Source organism: Cryptomeria japonica, chromosome 11 (assembly GCF_030272615.1).
Source record: "Cryptomeria japonica chromosome 11, Sugi_1.0, whole genome shotgun sequence".
Lineage (NCBI taxonomy): Eukaryota > Viridiplantae > Streptophyta > Pinopsida > Cupressales > Cupressaceae > Cryptomeria > Cryptomeria japonica.
This window is the reverse complement of record NC_081415.1, coordinates 684,644,899-684,672,353: the sequence shown is the minus strand read 5'-3', so window position 1 is coordinate 684,672,353 and position 27,455 is coordinate 684,644,899. Positions and strand designations below refer to the sequence as shown.

General features: G+C 37.9%; 1 protein-coding gene across 1 annotated transcript in view; it reads right to left on the bottom strand.

Moving 5' to 3' along the window:
• LOC131038102 (cell division protein FtsZ homolog 2-2, chloroplastic) overlaps positions 1 to 27,455 on the bottom strand; it is a 121,903-nt gene that overhangs the window by 40,816 nt on the left and 53,632 nt on the right. The window contains exon 5 of the mRNA XM_057970410.2: positions 4,087 to 4,211. Within this exon, the coding sequence (XP_057826393.1) occupies positions 4,087 to 4,211 (125 nt within the window). The remainder of the gene's footprint in view (positions 1 to 4,086; positions 4,212 to 27,455) is intronic.

Here is a 27,455-nt window from a genome sequence, read left to right as displayed (position 1 = left end):
TGGACATTCCCCATGATAGGGCGGACTTTTGCACTTACTATCCAGGGCGGAGTTTAGGAACTACCCCTACATGGCGGACTTTTGGAGGCTCTAGGCAAGGCGGACTTTATTTACTTCACTATGAGGGCAAACTTTTGAAGGCATCTCCTTCGTCGTGTATGGCGGAGTTTAGAGTGTTCCCCTAGGGCGGACTTTTGAAGGTCTATCAAGGAGGGCGGACTTTTTGAGTGACCTCAACACAGGGCATAGTGCGGAGTTTTAGAAGGTTGGCTACTTGCTTGGAGGGCAGAGTTTTAGGAGATTTCTCCAAGGCAGACTTTGGTAAGGTGTTCAACATTGCATCCATTTCCTTGGGCGGAGTTTAGGAAGGTCACCAAGGAGGGCGGACTTTTCAAACATCCCTTCATTCCATGGCAGACTTTTGATGCACCTCCAACATGGCGGACCTTGATCATCTCTCCAACGTGGCGGACTATGATTGGGCGGACTTTTTTGAACACCTACCATAACACTCTAACATCATCCATTAGCCAGACATAGAAAAAATTTCAAAATTTCACAATTTAACCAAATTTAACCAGATTAACTTGAAATTTGAAATCCATACTTAGGCAAACCATCTGAAGCATTATGACCCTTAAAATGTAGGGAACTGGCTTTTTAGGTCAAAACTTGGAAATTTTGGATCCTAGTCGAAGCAGGTCAGTGGTATCAATGCAGAGTACCCATTCCAAAAAAGCAAAAAAGCAGACATCCCTAAAAAATAGGGAAAACTTTTTAAAAATAGCCATACCGAGGATTGGGCTAAAAATGCCAAAAACGAAACTTCCTAAAAAATAGGAAAAAGCAAAAAAGCAGACTTTCTAAAAATAGAAAGTTGTTCAAATTCATCCAAATCAATTGCGATCTTTGTCCTTTGGCCTTTCTAGGCACTTTGACGGTGTCCTGACTCTAGAATCACTTGGTTTGCAAAAACTAACTTTCAATCCTTAGGACCCGAACTATTCAAAACTAAGCAAGGCTTGACAAAACTGAAGCGGAAGGCCACAGGACACTAACAAAAACCCTAGAAAGCGAGAAAAGAGAGGGTTTCCATTTGCAATGGGCGATGTGTGAAAAAGGTCACAACAATACCTTGATCAATCAACCGATCTACTCAAGAATCGACTGCCCTGGCCTTTTGAGCAACCTTTGACAATCACCTAACAAATTCTTCAGATGTGGATGAAGTCAATGGATCAACCTGCTCTGATGAATTTGTTATTTTATCAATTACTGAGATGAGTTGCGAATTCTTATCCTTGAGCTCATTCTTCTTTGCCAATAATTCATCATAATTCTAGACCAAAGAGGTTATTGAACCCATGGAATCATGCATGATACCTATGTGTGTCTTCTTCCCAAGTTCTATCCTAGTGAACCTGTAATCTAACAATTGCATCTCTTCTTGCGGTTTCTCAACAATTGGCATCTTTTGAGGAGAAGCAACAAAACTGAATATTAATTCCAATTTCTCTTAGTTTGTAATTATAATTCTCATGGTCAAATGCATTGCCTTTTGAACCAGCAATTGTTGATTGTTATGAATGTCATGTCCCTCCCATGATCATTATATATATATATATATATATATATATAACCTAAATGAAATAATTATTATTAATTAATATAATATTTATTAATGAAAGATTAATTACAATTATTAAATACTTATTTATTTAATATTTAATACTATTATTTAATTAATTCTCATTAATGATAATATTCTGAAATTATTCAAATAAAAATAAATTAATATTATATTTATATATTATAAACAGAATATACATATTCTTAATCATAAACACAATTTATATATCTAAAATAATAAATATATACTTGTGAGGATCAGGAGAAATTTGCCTTGGGTGTTGTATCTAATTTGATCTGCTTATTAAAGCACTACGACTCTAGGTAACAGACAAGACAATCCTACATTCAGCAATACATCGTGAAGAGGGTCTATGATATAATGAAATCATCAACGAAAAGCACTAAGAATCGATCACTATAGATTACTATAATAATTCCGATAAACACAGGCTATGCCAAGCAATGCTATGATCCTTACTTGGTCTACATCGATAATATGAAGGGAATTGTTACTAACATCAAGCACGATAGGCAGCAATTATACAAGTTATATAATAAACTAATCATTGAAGAGCAATTAAGCCATTAATATAAGACGTGTCACCTCAAGGGAAGGCTACTTCCAAAGGACATGACCCTTGGGAGTTGAGAATATAAAAGGAGGCTGAACACGTATGCTTAGGAAGGGGCAGCTAAGAAGGTTTGAATGCAGAATATTAGCAGTAATATTAATATTGACTGCAACACGTATGACAGTCATTTTTAATTTCTTATATAGTGGGAGACCAGATCTGACGCATGGCCAGATCTGGCCCTTACCCCCCACTAAATATAATTATTGCTTTTTGGGTAGTGATGGTATTATTGATTTATATATTCGGTAATTAGAAGATACATAAATATTTGATAATATAATTCGATTCCTTTATTTATTTATATTCAAGTCTGAAAAGGATAATAGGTTTATCTATATAATAATTGTCAGCAAGATTGTCCAGACCAGATCATAACTGTCATTAAGTTATTGGCAGTATTCCCTTCTTGGGGGCATGCACGGTGTTGTGCTCAATATGATGAGTAAGATTGGAAGCCCAATAATGATAATATGCAGAATTTAATAATAATATAAATATAGATATTAATATAATGGTTATAAATATGGATATTAATATAATAATTATTATTATTATAATATCTTTTAGAAACTATTCTGCAGTAATGCAAAATAATAATTCATATAACTAGTTATTAATAAATATGTAAATGTTTTATAATGAATCAAAATAAGATCAATTATCTAGTATGGTAAATTAGCAAATACTTGATAGACAAAGGAAAGAGAGAATATCATAGATTTGATTCACATTAAGATAGACTTGTCTCTTAATCAAGTTAGTTCAAGTCATAAGTACATAGAAATAGATTAATTATGGTTATAACAGGTCTAAACCAAGTAGGGGACATTACAATGAAATTAAGAGCATTCTTCATCATGATTTCTTAAGGTTCAAATTTTATGGACATGAATGATGACACTCAAATACTTTGGGGAAAAAATATTGATTCGATCATAAATTCAAACTACAATAAAGAACATCAATGCCAATGAATGCTTTTCTTGCAAATACCATCAAACATTGATTGACCCTACCAGAACCTTACTTCTATATTAAGTTTCTTCATCTCGGCTTCTCACATAAAACATCAAGCATTAGGCATCAGCTTCTCACATCTTGTCTAATAATATTCCATATGGATTCACTCCACATTTCCAATGTCTGTAAAGTCATACTTCATTCATGTGCCTAATGTCCATTATCAGCAAAGAAATAGATGTTTAACAAATTTTACATATCCTCCCCACAAAAGGATTTCTCCAACCTTTAATGGGGCCGATATATAGACACTAGGGAAGAAAAGTTGATCAAAGTCTCTAAATGATTTTTACAATCATATGTTTTTTGAAGGCATAGAACATGTCTTGATGTTAGTACTTCCTGCTAACAAATGGAGACATCAAACAGAAATACATAATTCCCAATCTTGTATCTTACATATTTGTATGTTTTAGCATATTCTTCATATGTCAAAGTTTCCGTTCTTTTGGAATTACCATAATTTTTACCATACTTGAGCTAGTGTGTATTTGAATAATATTAAATAATTATTAGAAGACAAGACTTACAGTTGTAATAAAGTCACATTAGTAGCAAGTGTTTTTTTCAGTTGTTTTACTTTGCCATTTTTAGCATTGGATGAGTGATGTTATGTTTATCCTTTTGCACAGTTTCATCCTCCATTCTCTATGCAAGGAGATGAATCTCTTTGTAATTGTATCCTATTATTTAATAGAATATTAAAATATTGTGTTCTATTAATTTTTACAAAAGTGTGCACAATTGTTTTGGTATTCTATGTCTTTTTATTAGAAGAGACACCTTTGCAGGAACGCACCTCAAACAATGTCAAATCACTTCCTCCAGTGATATTCCACACAATACCAGTTGCTCGCTCAATACCAATATCTAGTAAGGGTGACTGAATAGCATTAAGAGCAGCATCTCTAGCCCTTGTCTTCCCTGCACAGAATTCCAACATGGTGTTAATTGGCTTAAGTTTGTAAGACTCCCTATTTTCAAAATATAGAACAAATTAATTAAATTAAATAAAAAAACTAACATGAGCTGGAAAAATAATTCTTAATGTGAGCATTCATGAAATTTCACATCACCTGTATTTTTCTCTCAGATTTAAGGCATTCAAAGTTTTGACTTGAAAGATCACAGATTGTAACATATAGCAGTACAGCATAGCGTATAAACAATCAGTGCCACAAGGTGATTATACAATTGATTAATTTTAATTTTGTCAACAATCACAAGTAATCGGCAAAGACAAAATTCCATATTTTGATGGTAATCTATGCATGATTTGAAGGTAATACAGGAGAATATTTGTTCAAATTTCCCATAGGTAATCAAGAAAGACAAGACGTCCAGATGATAGCCATCTTACTTCTTTGGGTAGGTATGGCTTTTCCATGACTGGGCATGACATGTAGGAGAGGCACACCTGTACTACAGATTTTGATTGGCTTTCTTTTCCTTTTACAATCAAAATAAAGATGTCATTGAAAAAAAAGGTCAACTTTAATTGATGTTCTCAGTCATAAAACTCCAATAAACTTCACTGGATGATGCTCTATCTTTTGCCACTTCATACTTAATTTATGGTCCCAAATGACATTTTCTCTTGCTTGTAATGTATTACCAACTAGATAGCTGTCCTATGAGAGACCAGAAGATAAAAATAACATTGAAATATTACTATAAAATGGATGAAAGTGATAGATCCATTGGCTTTTATGGTGAATTTATAAAACTATCCATTAACTATAGAATGGTTCTGATGCATAAATCAAATTCTCCAACCTATTATCAACTTCATTTCCAGGTTGAATATTCAGACCATTGGTACAGATGGGATGCGATGATTTGAATGATTAAAATGCCTACCATATTGTTACCATGTTATGGACTAACAGTGCCAGGGATTGTTCCAGAGATTTGGAAAATATATTTGTCCGTCTCTATGACTTTCTACTCATCATGACACCTTCAATATAATTATAACATTGTCAAATGCTATACAATTTCTAAAAAGAAAATCAATAGGACATATAAGCATGCAAACGTTGAATTAGACATAACATAAGATATTTCAAGGTATGTCCCCAGCAAACTTTTAAGGGAGGTGATCACACATAACATTTTTGTGCTTGAGCATATATGGAAGTTACTTTTGCAATGGGATATGAATCAAACACATGAAAATATGACTTAGATTACTAATAATGGTCCATTCTGTACCTTGTAGTTAGAACATTAGGATGTGCCTGTTAATGGGCTTGATCAGGTTAATCTGGTTGACAAAGGGGAGAGAGTGGTTGAGTGGGGCCCCCCAGAATGTGGATGGACAAAGATCAATTTCGATGGTGCATCCAGGGGTAACCCGGGACCGTCGAGTGCTGGGTGTGTGGCGAAGAACTCCCTAGGGGTCAGACTGGGTGCAGGTTGGCAAAGGTTGACAGATGGCCCTAACAACGAAGCTGAGGCCAAAGCGACCGTACTTGCCTTGCTTCTTGCACGAAGATTAGGGGTGACCAAGCTCCATTTCGAAGGGGATTCCCAAGTGATAGTCAATGCAATTATCTGTGGCTTCATGCTTAGCTGGAAAATTAATCATGATATTGATATGATCACGTCGATCTTAAAACATTTTGAAGATTTCAAGATATCTCACGTCTTCCAAGGTGGCAATATGGAGGCTAATAGATGTGCAAATGAGGCGATGGACTTGGAGGTTGGTGCAATGAGAATAACAATGTTTGATTAGGAGTGGCTTCAGTGGGCTCATTTTGTCAGATGATATCCATTATCCTTGAGGTGAAAAGCATTTATTGATGGCAGTTGTATGAACTTGGCGGCGGTACGGGGTGTCAGTCTGCGGTTTTCGGCCTTCCACCACGTTGCGGGTAGCTTTCTTGGGCAGGGTGGCAAAGTTTGAGAGTTGGCCAAATGTGAAGCAAGTTATAAGGATGGTACACGCATTTATGTTGTGCAGCCGGTGCATGCTGCAAAGTATATCGGAGGAAGATATGCATTTAAGGAGGATGATATCGTGCCAGGGAAGCGAAGTTTGATCTTGGTTATCAAGCGAAGCGTAGTGAGCATTTTGAAAGGCAGTTCAAGGAGAGTTGGTAGTGAAGGTTTTAGTTTCTTTGTGCTGTTATGGAGCCAAACTTCTCCCTCAAGGCGACACGTCCTATGGTGGCCTTTTGGGGCGTCATTTCTGATGAGCGACTCTCTAATGTCTTCAAGTTTGAAGACCATGACTTTCTCAACAAATTAAAGATTGTGCTTGGAGACGAATACATGCAAGGGGAGTTCAAATATCGCACTAACGTGGATATCGCGTCAATGTTTGCTGCAAGGGCTTTTGAGCTGGTTGGGGTGGATAGAGTTCACTGGTTGGTGTCTAACAGTGTTAAGGAGGACTGGAGGGGTGGCTTGGAGAGCTTCATTCGGATGGCACAGGATGGTGAAGGCTTTGTGTGCCCGAATGGTGTGTGGCTACATTCGAGTGAATTTCAGCCCCCTTTGCACCCTTTTCTTCTATGGAGCGCGAATTGCAGCAAGGAAGTTTGCAGAGCTTCGGCCCAAAATGGAATGCATGGCGTGCAGGAATACATTCGGGCGTGGGAAAGAGCGGAAATTTGCATGGAATTGGAGAAATGGAACCCCTCCACTGCAAGGAGAGTGGGCGGGGATTCCAGCTCGGACTCCTCTCCGAAGAAGCATGGAAGCCCTCGGGGATCCAAGAATACCCCGGGTGGTAGGTCGTTGTGGATTGGCTTCCCCCCAGAAGCCCACGATGACCATGTCGATGAAGAGGATCAGCGTGAGCGCACTCTAGATGGATGCGAGAAAGGCAAGGAGATTGTGGTGGTTAGTGCACCACAATAGAATTCTGATATGATGTTTTTGGTTTTCTTCGTCAGACTATGTATGTAATTACCAGACTTATTTTGTCCTTAGTATTTTGGTGGATGGAGGGATGGTGGGTTTCTTTTGTTTTGATGTAAATTTGAATGTAGAAGACTGTAACTTTTTGACATATCAATATAAAGTATCAATTACCGATCAAAAAAAAAGGTTAGAACATTAGGATGTTAACTATAGAGTATCAACATAGTCAATGCAAAGACATAAATTTATGACATAAAATATGTAATTAGGTGCAGTTATCTAAAAAGTTATTTGGATGATTAATGGCAGAGCTTCTCCCACCTGCATACATGAATTTTAGAAATGTGCAATTCTCCTTGTTTCTCTTCAGACTGGTAACAAAGCAAGAGGGTATATGAAATAAAGAGGACATGAGAAACGGGATACATGGAGAAATAAACTATATTAATGTCCACAAATGGTCAAAGAATGGCAATTGGACTCAAAAAGCATATATAACTGCAATAACAAGAGTGAGAAAATGAGCTCCAACATCTAAAATAAACAAGAGACCACAAGCTAAAAGATCCTAACCAAATAGTGAAGTGAACCTTAAAAATTTCAGAAACAATAACATCATGAACCACAGACATCACAAATAATCATGTGAGAGTAATATCAGTCACCAAAGAAAATAGAGCTAATGGAAGACAATGCTAGAGATGAAATCCCAATTTGTATCCAAAAGCACAAAAGACAAAAGCATAGCATCTCTATCAACAGCCCTGAAAGAACCAATAGAAGAGGTGATAATATCCATATGGAAATCATCTAGAGTCTAAACTATGTTGGCATGGATAGGCAATCTTAGGGATGAAAACTCTCCTAGCATCTATGTTACCGAGTTCCTTGGATGAGCCTCTAATGCTGATCCCGGTTCATCATGGGTACCAGTACGATACCAATTCACCTAGGGTACTGCCCAAGCGCCTGAGTTTTCTATGGCCCTGAGTTCAACCAAGGTACTGCCCAAGCCCCTGGGCAGTAACCTAGGCAAACCATTTTTTTCACAAACACAAGCACCAAGAAAACCAGTTTTTCCATTGTTGGGTTTTGAAGGTTGCTTTATTCTTTTTCAAATGTAAAGGCTATTGAGGAGTACGATGCACACCAAAAGCTTAGGAATCATTGTATGAGGAAGATTTAGCCATCAAAGGTGGGTAAATCTTTCATTTTTTTCAAGTTTTCAATAATTTTTTCAAGATTTTTCAAGTTCCTTTTTTATGATTTTTTTTTAGTTTTGAATATTTTTTTGAACTTTTTTATGCATAATAAGGGATTACAATGCCGTTTTTTTTCAATTGTATTGTTAATTTGTAATGTTCTTCATCTTAGGTTCATATAGAATGGCTAGAAGTTCTAGTTCAGTTGCCTAAAGGGACAAGAGTCCTTTTACATTTGATGCAGTGTCGCCTCTTTGGCGACATACAACAATGATTCAACAAATTCTTGGTCAAGGTATTTTTCTGTAGTGGTGTAACCATTCTCAAAAAGAGTATACGAGCTCATATTTTCAAGTGTAAGTTAACTTATGTGCCATCCCTTTACAAGGGATAAAAGTTTGTACAAGGTCAAATAAAAAAGGGTTGCAAAGGATCCAATATTGGCTTATATTAAAAAAAAAGAGGAAGCTGACACGAGAAGTAATAGATTAAAGGGTATTGTGCATCCTCTTGCCAAGAAAAGCTCAAAGAAACAAATGCCACCATCTTCTAAAGTGAATGATTTAGTTTCATGAAAAAGAGGCACATTGGACAAGGCCTTCAAACATGAAATTAGAGAGGTTGAAGATCAAAGCATTGTTCGTTGCATTTATGCCAATGGGCTTCCTTTCAACATTGTTAGATTACCTCATTGGCAGAATATGGTGAATACCCTTTGCAATACACCTGATTATGTTACTCCTAGGTATGAAAAGTTGTGAACCACCTTATTGGCAAAGGAGAAAGCTTCTATAGGGACATCATTGAGAGTGATTGAGGTTACATGGCCTAAAACAAGTGTATCCATCAATTCTGATGGATGGAAAGATTGCAAAAATAGACCATTGATCAATGTTATAGCAGTGTCCCCTAAAAGGGCGATGTTTTTTAATGCAATGGATTGTGAGGAGCAAGTTAAAGATGCAAGTTTTAATGCAAATATCCTCATAGAATCCAATGAAATGGTGGGGCCTAAAAAATGTCATCCAGGTCATAAGGAACAACATTAAAAACTATAGGGCAGTTGGGTCTACAGTGAAGGCTATATATAGTCACATTTTTTGGACACCATGTGCAATCCACTCACTCAATAAAATATTGCAAAAGATTGTTAAACAAATTGAATGGGCCAAACAAGTCTACACAAAGGCTAAGGAGATCAAATGTTTGTGACTAATCATCATATGTCATAAGACATTCAAGACCTTCTCCAAGTTAGAGTTGTACAAGCTAATTTAAATTATTTTAATATATATATATATTGTTGATATGTGACGTGTATTTTTTTATACCATGTTAGATTGTCGAAACAAGATTTCCATTTCACACAATCACTTTAAGACAACTTGTGAAGGTGTGAGAGGTCTTGGGTTCTATGGTCATCAATAGCTTGTGGAGTTTATGGAGGTAGTCAGGCATAGAAAGTGCCCAAAAAGTAGAAGCATTGATCCTAGGTGATGATGGTGAGCTCGTGAGGAATATGTTTTGAATTTCATTGAGCCCACATGAGCATGGTTAGATATGCTAATACTGATCATCCGTATTTGGGTGAAATTTATGATGGCATGGACTCCATGATGGAGAAAATAAGAGCAATAATAGAGGCCAAGAAACATGACCCAATGGAAATATTTTTCAAAATTGTGCAAACGATCATCGTTGAGTGTTGGAACAAGATGACCACCTCCTTACATCTCTTAGCATTTGTTTTGTCACCAAAGTATTATAGCAAAGAGGTACCTTCATTGCTGGCACCATGTAGAGATGGAGAGGAAATTGTTGGCAATAAGGTTGCATTTAGAAAGATATATACAGATGAAGAAATCCAAAGTATTTTCTTGAGTTTGGCCAACTCATAGCTTCAAAAAATCATGATGTTCCCGCTCTTCTCAACAAACATAGAAGTGTTGATGAGTCATGGTATTTACATGGTCAAATCTCCATTTTCTCGCAATTAAAATTCTCTCCCAAGTATGTATCTTTTTATTTTTCATTTTTCTCGTTCTTCATTCAATGCTATCATGTTATATAATATTTTTATTTTATAATAATATAATTTTATAATTTAAGTATTAACTTTTGATTCTTAATTATTAAATTAAATACTAAATGTTGGATGCAAACTCAACAAGTTGCAAGTGCTTCAGTTGAGCGTAGTTGGAGTGCATACTCGTTAATCCACTCAATCCAGCACAACCGTTTGGGAGCGAAAAAGCAATGTATTTGGTCTACATACAAACCAACCTTTGTCTCTTGTCACATAAGAAACCTAAATACAATGATGGTGTGACAAAGAATTGGGATCTAACCCCTAAGTGTGCTGATTTAGATGCTGCAGTTGCACAATTTGCCAAGGTATTTGCGAATGAGGCAGCTTTTGCACTTGACACAACTAGTGGGAGTAGCAATCCAGTTGATTGTGGTTTGAATGAAGTTGAATCAAATGTTGACCTTGATGGCTTTGATGAAGAATATGAATATTAAATATCAATTGTAATTTGAATTTTCATTGTGTAATGACATTTTGAGACTTGAGTATTATCAGCTTTGCAAATTATGAATATGATATTATGAGGTATTTAAGTATTCTATTTATTGGCAATTAAGGATTTAATCATTTATGAGTATCACTATTCTTATAGTTTATAATTTTGAACATATATATATTTCCAACCCATACCCAAGGAAAAAAAATTCACATCCCGCTATACCAAGTTTTGGTTCCCATACCCGCTCCTATACCCAAATCGGCAACTTAGCCTAACATCCATGGCTAATGATCCTCCAAAAGTAGAGAGAATTTTGATAAGCACATTTGTCCACATCCCTTGAAACATGAATGGGGCAAGTTCGCTAACACTCTAGAGATAAGTACAAAAAGCCATCAAAAGTAGTGTAAGAAAAGGAGGGTGAAATTACAACAATTGAGTGTAGAAGCAAGTGGAATCCCAATGATCTATCACCAATTGAGTGCATAAATAGTGCTTTCAAAATGCACTTAGAAACCACCCACACACTAGAATAAGATGGCAGAAAAGGTAATTAGTAATCTTTAAATTCCCTCAAACTGTGACATCTAAAAGTGACCATGTCCAAGAGGTCAAGAGCCAAGTGTAGTTAGCAAACAATGCTTATATTATGTTTTGCAATTCAATTCCAATGTCATCTCAAAGCAACTTGAATCCTTCAAAGGCCTTCTTTAATCTCTCCCATGTATGTCAAGCGGGTTCAATTTTTGTATACCAATTGATGGCTATACCTCTTAGGGTGGTTGGAAAAAACCGTAACCAATACACTCTTATTATCTTAGTCATTTGTTGTCCAAATCGTTTCACAAGTCTTACAGTGCCTTACAAAATCCTCTAATCCATTGCCTGTAAAGTTGGGAAGCTTATGGCTTTCTACACTAGGCCTTGATAGTGGAGTCAACCTAGTTTTGTTCTGATGCAAGCCTAGAGCTTGGAACCTAACAGTTTGGGAGTTCTAAATTAAATGTTATGGGGAGTTCTAAATTAGCTGTTATGGTGCTCCTTTCACACTCTCAACCATACAAGAATACTCTTCCTACAACTTTTGCATTACATATAGTTGTTTCACCTTCAAGTTCTCTAAGTTCTCCTTTATACACCCTTAGTCCTAGCATTTCTGGTTTGTTCCTTCTCCTTCAATTGACAACTCTTTTATGCTTTGAAGGTTTCTCTTATACACTCTCTCTCTTTGTTTGTGGAATCTATTGATTCTTCTTCATACTGAAATAGGTCAGCAAGATCAACACACACTTGGTCCAATATTGGAAAATGTTTTTCTATCTGCACCCACTCTTCCTTCATCCACTCTAACTTCTACTTTGATACACTTCAGATTCAAATTTACACTACTAGAGCCTCTTCAGCTACCTCTCATAGTCTTCTTCGTTCTCTTTGCTCTATCAATATTAAAGATAACCTGATCTCTTGGTCTTCAGTCTTGACCATGTCGTGGCCTTTTCCCCCCTATATTAGGGTCTAAGGGCATAAATATCTTATATCAAACCTAATTTCTTTTAAGGCAACAATGTCAAATGTTTACTCTTCTTTCTAGTAAAACTAATACTTGAATAATGAACAAATGAAGTAGTAAAAATATCTTTATTCACACATGAAATTATTACAAAAGTGGACAAATGATGATCAACCAAGGATCAAACTACCTTCCCTAAATACACAAATTTCATTTAAAGAGCCCGATGATTTCCAAGCAAAACACAATCATCTACCAATTGATTCCTATAACAATTAATACATAGTCAAATACAACCATATTAACAAAACATAGTATAGGCATTGTCCACTAACTACACCAAGCATAAACAATCAAGGTACCAAAAAATAATTTGTACCATACCTTAATGTTGAATGTCACCTACTACTACCCAGAACCTAGAGTGGTTATGCAAATATGAAGTGATGGATGGTGAGGAATATGCTTACAATGTTGCAAAGGGCGTCATTTTGGTTGATCTTTAAATAAAAATTGTATCACCATTCAGCAAAGTGTGACCATTGTACTACTAAGATTGTTTATCAAGGGCAAATTAAAGACATCCTTTAAGTATTTGTTAAATATCTTTGTTACTGATTTGATTGTAGATGGTACAAAGAGTTATGCCCAAATGTGAGGAGAGTTGCAAACAAGTCTCTCCTAAAATTCCTTCAAAAGACTAGATTTCAATCATTGATTATGATTTTTGTATTCCAAGTTGTTTGGGTATTATTTCCATGAAGGTGTTACTATCTTTAAAGAGAATGTATGGACGAAGGCATAAAATTTGCACATTTAACAAGTCTCTTGACTATGACAAATATCACCCCCATACCTTTAGGCTTGGGCACCCTCATGATAAAATCCATGGATACTTTCATTTCCAGCTTAGTATGAACAATGTGATGACCACAACAAAATTCAAATACAAAATATTTCCCATGTTTTGATCACCAAGATCCCACAAGAGGGAGTTGAGAGCATATAGTGAGTAAATACGATTATTCACCACTTCCTAATCACCTATATATATATATAACAATACCAAAAAGATAGAGCAATAGATTGCATAAAGAAAATGACCCTTAAAAAATATTATTGCTTCAAAAGATTCATAAACCCTACACCTTGTTTTATATTTTCTAACTTAAGCAATACTTGAATATCATGAACTGACAATGGCAACAAGAAAACAACAATATTAAACTATTGAAACTCTAATTTCCACATTGATATTATTCATATAGCAGCAACTTGAACAGTGGTTAAATGCTGATATAAAAAATATTATCATAGCCAATGAATAACAAAAAGCTTATGCAAGACCAAACGATTTGCTCAAAGGGATGAAGGCACTCACAATATTTTCAGTGACTAGGTACCTGTTGATGTGTTTTCATGCACATGCGAACACGGAATAAAATACCCAAAAGTATCTTATCCTCTCTTGATCAAAGTTACTCAAATGCTGAAGATTGGCTTAAGGATCACTTGAGACAACTCCAAGGTTCATAAATGTCGGATCACGACATGTGGATAAGCTCAATGGTTTAATGTGATTATGCTGGAATCACAAAGGGGACTTACGTTGAATTGTTGAATGCTTGAATCGCTGGAACTTGATCATCTAAGTTGCAATCTTGTGATGTTTTTTATCCTAAACTAGCTTGAGTTGAAAAAAGGAAAAAAGGAAAGGGTTTAGGAAGTCTATTCTAATCCTAAGAATGCAAGAAAATGGATGAATGATTCAATGGAATCCTACTGGGTGAGGTCTCACCATCAACTTGAACAATTTGACACAAGCTCAGTGCAATCTTCTAAGGGATAATTCAAAGATCTTCAAATCATTACCATCAAACATTGATCACCATTCAAGTTAATGCATAAACAATGGATGCATAGCGATTTGAAGTTAAGCTCATATCATTCCAGTTGACCACACAAGGCACACTTACAATCAACAAGAGGCTAGTGGTATGGACTAAACGGATTCCACATAAATACATTCAACAAATTCCTCCATTTAATCTAATTATCACCATCTAACATGAAGATCCAACATGAAACCATGAGCTTTGTAAAGAAACAACACATTCCCCCATAACTTCAATGAAAAGGAAGTTTATTTACAACTTTTGGCAACAATTTCTGCCTTCTCCTCCTACTCTACTCTATTAACTATTCTTGAACTACTAACTATTCTATTCTATTCTCTTCTGTATTAACCTCTACAAATGAAGAGCTTGAGCTTTATATAGAGAGCTCATTACAATGAATGGTCAGGATCAAAGATGTAGAAAGGATAAGTGCCACAGAGAGCAAGTGCGGCTGGACAAAATGATAGCCTCACTCCCACTGGTCAGAGATGTAGAGACATGCGGACATCAAGTTGGCAAAGTATAGAGATGCAACATTATGTGTGCCCCAGAGGAAGATGAAGATGCAGCAATGTCATATGATGATCTTGAGAGAAAGATCACGGTGTCCTAGAGCAGATATCTCATCCATGATCTTCATAAGATGTTCCTATAGTGACATCTTCTCATCCATCATAAATGAGAACAACATGTTCTTCAGAAAGAATGCTCAACTCTTGTTGGATGTCTCATGAAGATTCTTCAAGTGATCCCAAATCTCATTAGCTTTCTTCCCTAATGGCACGTCTAGAAGCATCTCATCGGTGACTAATAACTTTAGCAACATAACTGCTTCTTGGTTACGCTCATGAAACTTGGTTTGGTCGTCGCCCACCATTGCAGGACGAGATTGTTTACCCAAAACAATCTGTTCAAGGTACCGATACTCAAAAATAGAAAGCATTTGTTGCTTCCAGTTATTGTAGTTCTTGTCTTTGAAGCATTGATTACCTTCCTATTGTGACGTTTTCACACATCACCCCATTGCAAAAGAGGACCCCCACTTTTTCACTTTCTAGGTTAGTTGTCTTAGCTTAGTCGTTGGTTACTTGTGGAGTCTTTAGCTATTAGCCTTTCATTTGGAAGATGTGTAGTATCTTAAGTGGCTAAGAGCTAATCAAGACGAGTCTCTCTCTCTTTCGATGAAGTAAGATCAATCAATTTGTAGGGCTTAGGAAGTGAATGATTCACAATCATCATCTTTCGCTTGCAAAATCAGGGATGAAATGCTAAATTTGGCTAAGACATGAAAATTTCTTTTGATTGTCTAGATCAGCAACTAAGGCATCGACGACATTTCCTTTGCCCAACCAAGGCATTGAGAGCACTTCCTTTGCCCTCCTAAGCCTTCAACCTACCTCTCCCAGCATTGCCAGTGGATGCTCAAGCCTGATCACCCCATTTCCATCTTCACTCCACAGCCCTTCCATCTCCTCTTCCTTCCCTTCACCACCTTCCACTTCACCTTCCACCCTCCTATACCTTCACCACATACTTTACCTTTCCATCTTATCCCCCTAACCTTCCACTTTACCTTCCCCCATCCTCCTTGCCATTCATCTTCTTTTCCTTTCCATCTTTCCTTTCACCCTCCATCTTCCCTTCCTTTCTTACCCTTCACATCCTACTTCCATCTCCCCTCATTTCACTCCTTCCATTTCCACTTCCCTCACCTCCTCCCATTTTCCTTCACCTTCTCTCTTGCCATCCTTACTTCGTACCTCACCACTCTACCATTCACTCTCATCTCCTTTCATTACCTCTCCATCTTTCATCCTTCCCCATCCTTACACCCTTTCTTTCCTTTATCTCTCACCATCCATCCATCACCCCACTTCCTACCTTTCTTACTACCTCTCATGCCTTCCATTTCCTACATTCTCTAGCCAACATCTCACACCCCTTACCCCTTGCTTCCCTTAACATACTCCCCTTAGCCTACCCATCCACTACCCATACTCTTTCACCACCCTACATTGAAAAGGCAAAGCATTAAAGAACCACGATTTGGATTATTTCGATTTCCAAAGGCCCCACTGCAGTTAATAATGAAAGTTTTTTTAAAATTTTTGAATTTGAAATCCAAGTCAGCCTTGTAAGAGTTAGTTACAAAACATTAAATAAATGGTTGCAAAGTTGGCTAAATATGAGAGAAGGTGTGATTCCTCTTCAAGCAAACTATATATTGTGTGTGATCATTTCATTTGATCAAACACAAAATTGAAAGAACTCATCAGCAGATCCGATTCAAGACAATAAGGCATTTCTTTCATCAGCGATTTCAAGCTTGAAGGCAAAAGCGACTATAGGAGATGGCAAAATTGATCACTGTCAACAGCGAACTCAGTCTTTTCACAAGCGAACCAACGATTCTGACCTTGACCAGATATTGTCATAATCACCATTGCAGATCATAGTAATTACCTCGTAAGGAAGGGGATTTGACACAAGAACACAGCGAATCCACTATCCAGGACAGCAACATTATACCTATTAACATTCAGTGATTTCATCATTTGTTCAAAGTGAATCACTTGAAAGACATACAATTCCGTCAAAACAATAATTGAATTGATATATCAGTTTGTCTTGAATACATCGCAAGTCTGAAATAGGTTGATTTGGTCATTTTCACAAAATCGGACTCAAAATCAGATGTTTCTATAATCAGAAAATTAATTTCTAGATTTAGAGAAGGTAGTAGGAAACTTGATTAAGTACTTTTGCAATGTTTTGATTCAAGTTATGTTTGTTTCCAGGTTTGATGCAAGCGGAATGAACATGCAAAGGAATGTGAAGAGGGTCAAATTCAAGGCCTGGAAGGAACATCAGACCTCAAGGCATGGAAGAAACATCAACTTACATATAACATCAAGATTTCATCACATAAGACAAGAGCCCAAGGATGACATTACAGCACTTCAAGCCTTAAGCTCGTGCAAGGTAGCTGATGAGAATGGGATTTTCACATGTAAATTCTCCAACCTTCAAGATAACTGTGATCGCAATCCAACACCAAGTGTTATAACTCCAAAAAATTTCTTATACTTAGCCAAAAAAAAATGATTTTCATTCTCTAGAAATTCGAACAAATTCACTAAAAATCATTTCTCAAACTCTGGAAAAACTCAGAAAATACATAAATCTGCATCATGAATTTAATTTCACCTTCAAAAATACTCAAAAATTCAGGAGAGATTCAATAATTCGTCCTTATACTGGTTGTCTTTCTCCAAAAATCTGTGAAACTTTTGTCAAAAAGTTTATCCAACTTCCAGCAATATCCAAAACTTTCTCCAAATGAACTCCAAACTGAAAGTATTTTACTATGCTCTCCTTAATATTTTCGAACTTCTTGGTGTAGAAATGATGTTTACAACGAAGTATTTGTAAATAAAGTTAAATCCTCAATCAGAAACCCTTAAAATCTTCCAAATCATGTTTCCAATTTTAACTTCATTCTTTTGGAAAGTGTTGTCATGTTTCCAAATTCGAAGAAAATATCTTCCAAAAGTTTCCAATTTGGCTATAAGTTCGAAATATTTATTAATCTTCCAATATTCTCTTTAAAAAGACTTTCCATTTTGGATTTAAGTTCGAAATCCTTATCAATCTTCCAATATTCTCCTTTTGAAAACTTTCTATTTTGGATTTATTTCGAGGATTTTTAATAATCCTCAGATATTTTCTTCATTTTGGATTTAATTTTGAAATCTCAGTGGATTTTGTGACATCACTGGCATCTTGTTGATTTTGTTTCTCAATGCGTAGGTGGACTTTTGAAATTTATCTCCATCTTCTCCAAGGTATGGCGGACTTTGGAGACCTTTCCTCATGGCTCTCTTCAAGGTGAAATTTTTGGCTAAGGCATGGGGCGGACTTTGAAGGTCTCTCCTCATGGCTCTCCATCAAGGCGAAATTTTGGCTAAGGCATGGGGCGGACTTTGAAGGTCTCTCCTCATAGCTCTCTTTAACCTTGGCGGACTTTAAACTTGGCACCTGCTACCTTGCTCTCTTACTTTGGCGGACTTGGGAGAGGGCTCCTACATGACCTCCATCTTGGGCTGACTTTGGTGGCAGCTCCCATCTTGGGCGGACTTTGGTGGTGTCCCCAACTTGGGCAGACTTCTATCACTCCTCCTCCTTAGCCTCCCAACCTTGGCAGACTTTGGAGGGCTCTCCACCTTGGCGGACTTTAGGCTAGGCTCCCACCTTGGCGGACTTCAAACCCATCCCCTAAGCGGACTTCAAGCAACCTCCCCTAGCCTATGGCAGACTTTGGAGGTTGCTCCCAACACTTGGCAAGCTTGGGCGGACTTTGTTGTTAGCTCCCACATGACCTCTCTAGGGTGTGGCGGACTTTAGGCAAGGCTCCTCTTGCTTGACTTAGCATCTTGGGCGGACTTCTAGCAAGGTTTCCACATGACTATGGCAGACTTTGGTGTCTTCTCCATCTTGGGCGGACTTCTAGTGCTTCTCCTCATTGGGCGGACTTTGATCACTCCTCCTCCTTAGCCTCCCAACCTTGGGTGGACTTTGGAGAGTGCTCCCACATGGCCTCCAAATGCATGGCGGACTTTGGCTAAGGCACCTTCATGGCCTCCATCATTGATGTTATTTGGCTAAGGCATTGGGGTGGACTTTAGCCTTTGCTCCAACATGGCCTCCTTCAAACTCATGGCGGACTTTGGTGAGAGCTCCTTCATGACCCCCCTGAGGTGTGGCGGACTTTAAGGATAGCTCCTCCATCACTTGGGCGGACTTTAGCCTCCCTCCTCTTGCTTGGGCGGACTTTGGAAGGCTCTCCACATTGAACTCTTAGACCTTGGCGGACTTTAGAGTGAGGACCTTCATGGCCCTTTTACCCTTGGCGGACTTCAGAGTGTGCTCCCATGTGACCTCCCCAAACATGGCGGACTTCAGGGTGAGCACCCACACAGCCTCCTAAGGCATGGCGGACTTCAGGCAAGGCTCCTTCATGGCCTCTCTTGCATCGTGGTGGGGTTTGAACCTGCAAAAATACTTCAAAACCCTTGTTAGCCAGACTTAGAATAATTTTCAGAGAAATTTCAAAATTTCACAGTTTAGTCTAATTTAATCGGATTAACTTGAAATTTGAAATCCATGCCTAAGTGGATCATCTGAAGCAGCAAAAAGCCTAAAATCTAGGGATTTAGCTTTTTAGGTCGAAACATGGATTTTTCGAGTTCCGGTCGAAGCTGATCAGTGGTACAAGTGTAAACCCTAGGTTTGCATCCCGAAAAAGCAAAAAGCCTAAAATCTAGGGATTTAGCTTTTTTAGGTCAAAACTTGGAATTTTCGAGTTCTGGTCGAAGCTGGTCAGTGGTACAAGTGTAAACCCTAGGTTTGCATCCCGAAAAAGCAAAAAGCAGACATCCCTAAAAAATAGGAAAAACTTTTTAAAAATAGCCATACCGGGGATCGGGCTGAAAATGCCAAAAATGAAACTTCCTAAAAAATAGGAAAAAGCAAAAAAAGCAAACTTTCTAAAAATATAAAGTTGTCCAAATTCGTCCAAATCGATTGCGATCTTCGTCCTTTGGCCTTTCTAAGCTGTTCACACTTCGGAATCACATAACTTGCAAAAACTAACTTTCAATCGTCAAGGCCTGAAATGCTCTGAACTGGACAAGGCTTGGTGAAACTGTAGCAAAAGGTCACAGGACGCTAACAAAACCCTAGAAAGCAGGAAAATCTGAGGGTCCCCAGTAGCAATGGGGCGATGTGTGGAAAAAGATCACAACACCTCCTAAACCCTATCCTTTTTTCCTTTTTTTCAAATCAAGTAAAATCCCACGTTCCAGCAATATTCAAAGCATTCAAGCATTCAAAGTAAGTCCACCTTGTGATTCCAGCAATATCACATCAAACAACTGAGTCTATCCAAGAACACGTCAAGACCTGACATTCGAGAACCTTGGAGTCATCCCATTTGATCAAGCAGTTTAGCATTTGGGAGATTTTGTTCGAGAGAGGATAGAATACTTAGTATTTTATTCTGTGTTGCATAGTGCGTAAAACACCATCAACACTTCCAACATGATGTTGGTCAATGACGCCATCCCTCCCGTTTTCTTATGCACAAAAAAGAAGGCAAACTCGAGCTTCAAAAGAGGCTAATTTTTTTGTCAAAAACTAGGCAAAAACCTTCGACAACAGCTGGCATAAATACCGAAAAATCTCATTTTCAATTCAAAATCAGTCGTACTAGTCTAGCACGAATCCCAAGACAAATTTGTATTTTGAAGAAAATAGCACAAAACCCACAAATGCCAAAATCTTCTGATTTTTTTTTTTAAAAACCAAGTACACGAAACCCTTGATTAGCTGGAAAAATAAAAAGAACTACCCAGATATCAGAAACCCTACTTTTTTTTGCAAAATCTCCACACGGGAAAAATGCGGGCGCACTGAGAACCCTCAAAAAATCCTAAAAAAACAATCGCGAAAATAGCACACAGAAATAACACGAAAATCGTGCTCAGACGAAATGTAGACGCTCACAGGAAGATGCACGGAAAAATTGTGCTATTGCCTTCACCAAATCTGTCACGCAGGTCAAAAAATCACGCCCAAAAAAGGATTACTGCTGCCCAAAAAATTGTTCAATAAATCGTGACTATCAAAAAAAAAACCAAAAAACAGGCCGTCACGAAATTTCCAAAAGATAAAAGCCCACAATTTGTAAAAAAATCGACAAAAAGCTTGTGGAAAAATATTTCCAGGTAAACCACGAACTTCGAAAAAAAAATGCCCACGTTTTTTCATAAAAAAACGAAAAAACGATCAAAAAAACTTCAGGAAAAAATCCAAGTAAATAGCACAAATTTTAAAAATTCGCCAAAGGATATTTTTGCTTTGTGTTGTGACGTATTCACACATCGCCCCATTACAAATGAGGACCACTACTTTTTTTGCTTTCTAGGTGTTTAGGGTTTGTCTGTTAGCCTTTGCATTTTGAGTGTCGCCAGGGGATCAATAGGATGGTAGCTTTGCTTGAGCCAGGGGAGTCAACAGGTGCCCCAGAATAAGGGTTTCTCTGAGAGTCTTCCTTAGGGCCTAGTTTTGCTCTCGTTGCTAATTGTGTCTTGCTTTGTGGGTGGGTATCATTCTTGAAGGTCCGAGCTAGGTTGAGTTGGTAAGTGATGAAGTCTGAAATGTCATCCTGATCTTCAAATGCCCTGAAATTTGGCTAAGTCTGGAATGTCCTGATCCTGAAATTTGGCCAAGTCTGGAATGTCCTGATCCTGAAATTTGACTAAGTCTGGAAAACTGAAGAATCCTCCAAAAACTAGATTTTGCAATATAACTCCTGGAGGTCCGAAACCACTCTCAAACATCCTGAAAGTATATATGGAATATAACTTAAAGTATAAGAAAGAAGAAAGATATAAAGAAATGTCACTTATATTCCATAAAATGATCCTGACAAAGAGTCCAAAATGTCAAATTTCGCTCTTGACCCTTCCAAAGGGTCCAAAGCGAATTTCGCTCCTGACCCTTCCAGAGGGTCCAGAGCAAAATTCTCCATAGGACATTCTACTTTGACCAAAACCTAGAACTAATGCATTCCTAGGCTTGAATGAAGGTAAAAACGCTTGTTTCAATGAAGAAATGTGAAAATGAAGTCAGGATCTTGGCCAAGATTACGAATTTCGCTCCTGACCCTTCCAAAGGGTCCAGAGTGAAAATCTTTATAACTCTTTTTTTCCTCCTTATTTTGGCTAGGTGTTGGCTTGATGGGAGATGAATGGGTATGTTTTTGCCTTGAGAGGGAGTTTGATTGATTTTGAAGAACAAGATTTTGGCCTAAAGGAGAATTTCGCTCCTGACCCTTCCAAAGGGTCCAGAGCGAAATTCATCATAAACTTCATTTGCTACCTTGTTTGACCTTGAAACCTTCTTCCTCAGGTGGAAAATGATCTAAGTTTGCTTCTTGAAGTGGTTTGAAGTTTGAAAAGTGAGTAATCCAGCCTAGAATGAGATTTTCGCTCCTGACCCTTCCAAAAGGTTCAGAGCGAAAATCTTCTTAAAGCTCATTTCCTTCTAAGTTTGACTAATTTTTTATTTGCAGGGTATCTTGGAGGGAAGGATGGACATTCTTGTCACCTTTGAAGATTTGAAAGCATGAGAAAATGAAGAATTTTGGACAAGGGAAATTTCGCTCCTGACCCTTCCAAAGGGTCCAGAGCGAAATTCCCAAAAGCTCTTATTTTGCATTAAAGAAGGTCAAGTTTTTTGACATGGATGAAAGAAGAATGACTTGCTTTTGCCTCTTGAGGTTGTTTTGAACTGAAAAAATGAAGGATTTAGCCCAAATGGAGAAAATCGCTCCTGACCCTTCCAAAGGGTCTAGAGCGAAAATCTCTATAAGAGACATTTCTTGCTTGGTTTGGTCAAATTGAGGTGTCCAAGACATGATGAAAGGAAGAATGAACATATTGAAATCCTTGGGCATGTTTAGAAGTTGTGAAAATGAAGGATTCTGGCCAGGAAAGGAAATTTCGCTCCTGACCCTTCCAAAGGGTCCAGAGCGAAATTCCTTGTAAACCTATTTTTAGCCTTTCTTGGACATGAAACTTTATTCCTAGCACAATGAAACATGAAATCCTACCTTGCAAAGAAGTTTCAAGTTGAAAAAATGAAGATTTTTGGTCAAGATTGAGAATTTCGCTCCTGACCCTTCCAAAGGGTCCAGAGCGAATTTTCTCAAAACTTCTTTTGCTATCAAAGTTTTGCTAAGTCAAATGTGGGATAAGGTAAAATCAAGAAGGAATCGCTCCTCGGAGTGACTTGAAGTTGCATGAAATCAGGAAAGATGAAGGAATTGAGCCTAGAAGAGAATTTCGCTCCTGACCCTTCCAAAGGGTCCAGAGCGAAAATCCTCAAAGTCATCTTTTCTTCCAAATTTTGGACAAAACCAAACTTAGACAAGGGTGTGAGAAGGCATTTGGTTTGCCTTAAAGAGGATTTTGGTTGCTAAGAAGTAAAGTTTTGAAGCCTAATGAAAATTTCGCTCCTAACCCTTCCAAAGGGTCCAAAGCGAAATTTCTAAATTCTCCTTTTTTGCTTGCAATTTAAGACAAGATTTTGGTTTTCATGACTTGGAAAGGAGTGAAGCAAGATGTTCTATGCCTTGGAGGTGATTTGAGGATGAAAGGATTGGAAAATTGCCCTAAAACCTGATTTTTGCTCCTGACCCTTCCAAAGCGAAAATCCTAAAACCAATGTGTTCCTTTTAAGTTTGTGCTAAGACAAGACTAGACCAAGGTAGAAATTGCCCTTGAGACCACCTTTGAGTTGATGTTGGCTTCCAAAAGTGATGATTCTAGGTCAGAGGAAGATTTTCGCTCCTGACCCTTCCAAAGGGTCCAGGGCGAAAATCCTAAAATCCCCTATTTTGCCTTGCAAGAACAAATCAAACTTGGATGGAGTGAATGAAGAAGACTATTTCCTAACCTTGTGAGGTGGATTGAAGTTAAAATGATGGAGGAGTAAGCCTAAGCAAGGAAAATCGCTCCTGACCCTTCCAAAGGGTCCAGGGCGAAAAACATCAAAGTCACCTTTTCCTCCAAGATCTGTGTAAAACTAGGCCTAGACTACAGTGAAAAAGGCCATTTGGAATGCCTTGGAGAGATTTGGACCTTCAAAAAGTGTGAATTTTGAGCTCAAGAGTGAATTTCACTCCTGACCCTTCCAAAGGGTCCAAAGTGAAATTCAGGATAGGTCCTGACCCTGGCTAGGTTGTTGAACAAAATTGACCTTTTTCGCCTTGTGAAGATCAAATCAATGATAGCAAGTTGAGAAGTGGATTCAAACTGAGCAAGTTTTGATGAATTGAAGTGAAGGAGACTAGAAAATTGACCTGAGAAGTGAATTTCACTCCTGACCCTTCCAAAGGGTCCGGAGCGAAATTCCCAAAAGGGTGGTATTTCCTTCAAAATATTGATGAGTCAACTCAGTAGGTGAAATGAATAGATCCTGGAAATTGTCTTGGAGGAGGTCAATGATCAAACTAAGGTGAATTTTGACCTAAAAAGAGAAAATCGCTCCTGACCCTTCCAAAGGGTCCAGGGCGAAATTCACATTTTTCACCTAATTTACTCATGCGAAATGCTAAAATTTGAAATGCAAGACTTTGTTAGGCCAAAACAAGCGTAAGCTCGCCTTCCGGGAGATTTAGAGGTGAAGAAAATATGATATTCATGGCCTAGTCAGGAAAATCGCTCCTGACCCTTCCAAAGGGTCCAAGGTGAAATCCTCAAAATCACCTATTTTTCATCCTTGTTTGATTGAGTCAAGGGCAAGTTGCAAAAGATTGTGAAGACAAGGACATGGGAGATTGCAAATCTAGGTTGTAAAGATTTTGATTCATTAAGTGAACAAGCCTAGAAAAGGGGTCCAAACAAGACTTGAAAGGATTTAGACCTACATCACTTTGGATATTTTGATGCCTAAGGAGGAAAGAAGCTTTATTAAGCCTTGATCAAACCTTGACATTCCTAAGCTAGCCCATAATTTTCATTAAATTCGCCAATTTCAAGACATTTGGGAAGCTAAATCAAGTTCACATGAATTAAGGCATTTGCAATTTAATTAATTAATTTTTAAGCCTTAAAATAAATAAAAAATTCACCTTTCAAGCCTTGAAATTAATTGTAAAAATAAAAAATTAAGGTGAGCGCTCAAGCCTATTATTTTGGTTTTTTTTTAAGCAAGTCGGCCATCCTTTGAAAGGGATTTTGATTTATTTTATTGCTAATTTGCTAAGTCGGCCTCATGGAGAATTAGGGTGAGCGCCCTATATAAGGGAGATGTATTGTAGCAAATGTAAATCATTCATTCAATTCTTCTCATGCGAATTTGAAGAGCAGATTAGAGGAGCGAATTCTACCTGATTTGGAGGCGAATTTCTTGCTAAATTGGAGGATAATTTCCAGAATTTGCTAAGTGTTTGGAGGTTAGTGGAAGGCGAAGTTTTTTGAAGGCTGATTGAAGCATAGTTCATCCAAAGGAAGACCAGAAATTCAGTTCTTATCCAGCAAATTCTGATCTCCTTTTATTCATTTTCCAAGGTTGATAGTTAAGCATTCAAAGAGGAGGTATGAAGAATCAGATTTTTGATGTTTTTATTCAAGGTTTATTTTGATTTTCATAGCAATCCTTTGAAAAATCTAAGTCTTGTACAATCTGATCTTAATTTAATTTGAAAATTCATAATTCTTGGATTTATCATGTCATTTTCAGATTAATATCTAAATTATTCCCTTGAAAGGTCTTGAATCCTATACCTTAAGATATTATGCTCAAACCCTAACTTTAAACTTTTGTGTAGGCATCAAATAACGACCTCCACAGGACCAAACCAAAACAAGGACGACCTTCTCCAGTCCAGCATCATCAAGGACGGCCTTCTCCAGCCCAGCATCATCAAGGACGACTTCTTCCAGTCCAGCATTTGAAGGAAAGGTACGCCATCCATCCTGCACATCAAAGACAAACGAGGTTAAAGCAAGGGTCCGTTGAAGAAGCCAATAGGTTCAGAAGAGTTAATTAAAGTTAGCTTCTAAACATCATCAAATTGAACATCAACCAAGTGTCGAACAAGGTGGCATCCCAATCATCACTCCTCCAGTCGGATTGGTCCACCTCGGCGTGTCCAGATTCAATGTACCTGACTCATGGGAGATGGCACAAACTTCGATGTACCTACCTGTTGTGACCATTTCACACATCGCCCCATCGCAAATGGGGACCCCCTCTTTTTGCTTGTTTTCGCTCGTTTTCGCTTTCGTTTTTAGGGTTTTGTTAGTCAGTTAGTTGTCTGGATTTAGGGCTAAGCCTTAGGGTTTTAAATTTTGCCTTTTTTTTAAGCCAAAATCCAGTTGTTTGAGAGAGCTTTTGAGCTTCTTTTCTAGAATGCAAATTTTGAATGCAATAAATTCGCCAAAATGGTCTAATTTTTCAATTGGAATGTTCATGCAGAGCTTAAATTTGTCTAAGTGTTGATCGTCAATGTGAATTTTTTGTCTGACTGAATATTTTGACCAAATTTTGACTTTTTTGAATTTTGATCCTAGGCATTGGAATTGATTTGTTTTCGCCTCGTGAAGTGTTAAAATGTGAAAAATCTTGTTATTTTGGCCTGTAGGAGCAAAATCGCTCCTGTCCCTCAGTGAAGGACGGGAGCTCATTTCCAAATATCTCATTGTCCTTGCAGAATCCAGACAAATTTTACGTTTGAAGTGATAGAGAACGACAAGATCTTTCCATTGAATATAAATTGAAGATTTTTATGAGCACAGACATGCCTCCAGGAGGAAAATCGCTCCTGTCCCTCAGTGAAGGACCGGAGCTACAATTCAAATTTCACCTTGTCCTTGCGAGATTTTGATAACTTAGCAATTTGAGGACGTCCGAAGGAAGATACTTTGCCAAATGAATATAATTTGAGATGCAAAAAACGAAGGAAAATGACCTATATTGACTAAATCGCTCCTGTCCCTCTTCAAGGGACCAGGGCGAGGTACCTTGTAGCTCTCGTCCCTCTCCCAGGGACCAGAGCGATTTCCTTCATTTTGCAAAATCCAGACAAGGGTCAAGGCAAGTTTACGTTCAAAAACAAGGGAAAACATGAGATGAGCACATTGAATATAAATTGAAGATTTTTGGGACGTCCATACCAGTGTTAAATGCCTAGTTCGCTCCTGTCCCTCAGGAAGGGACCAGAGCGATTTTTGATATAATTGCCTTTTTTGCAAAATTACAAACAATGTCAAGGCATGGGTGGATAGAGGGAAGAAGGACGAATCCGTTGAATATAAACTTAGAGCATGGCAAAGTGAGATGAAAGCCACAAGGGAAGGATCGCTCCTGTCCCTCTCCAAGGGACCAGGGCGATACAATGGTGATGATACGTCCCTCCAAAGTTCAAGGTCGTCCCTCCAAGGTTCAAGGCCGATCCAAGTCAGGACGAAGGGTGGCGAGGACATTTCAAGGCATTTCCATCAAGCGCAACGTTGCAAAGGTCATCACATGGAAGGATTTGCACTCTAAGGACCTGGATCGCTCCTGTCCCTCTCCAAGGGACCAGAGCG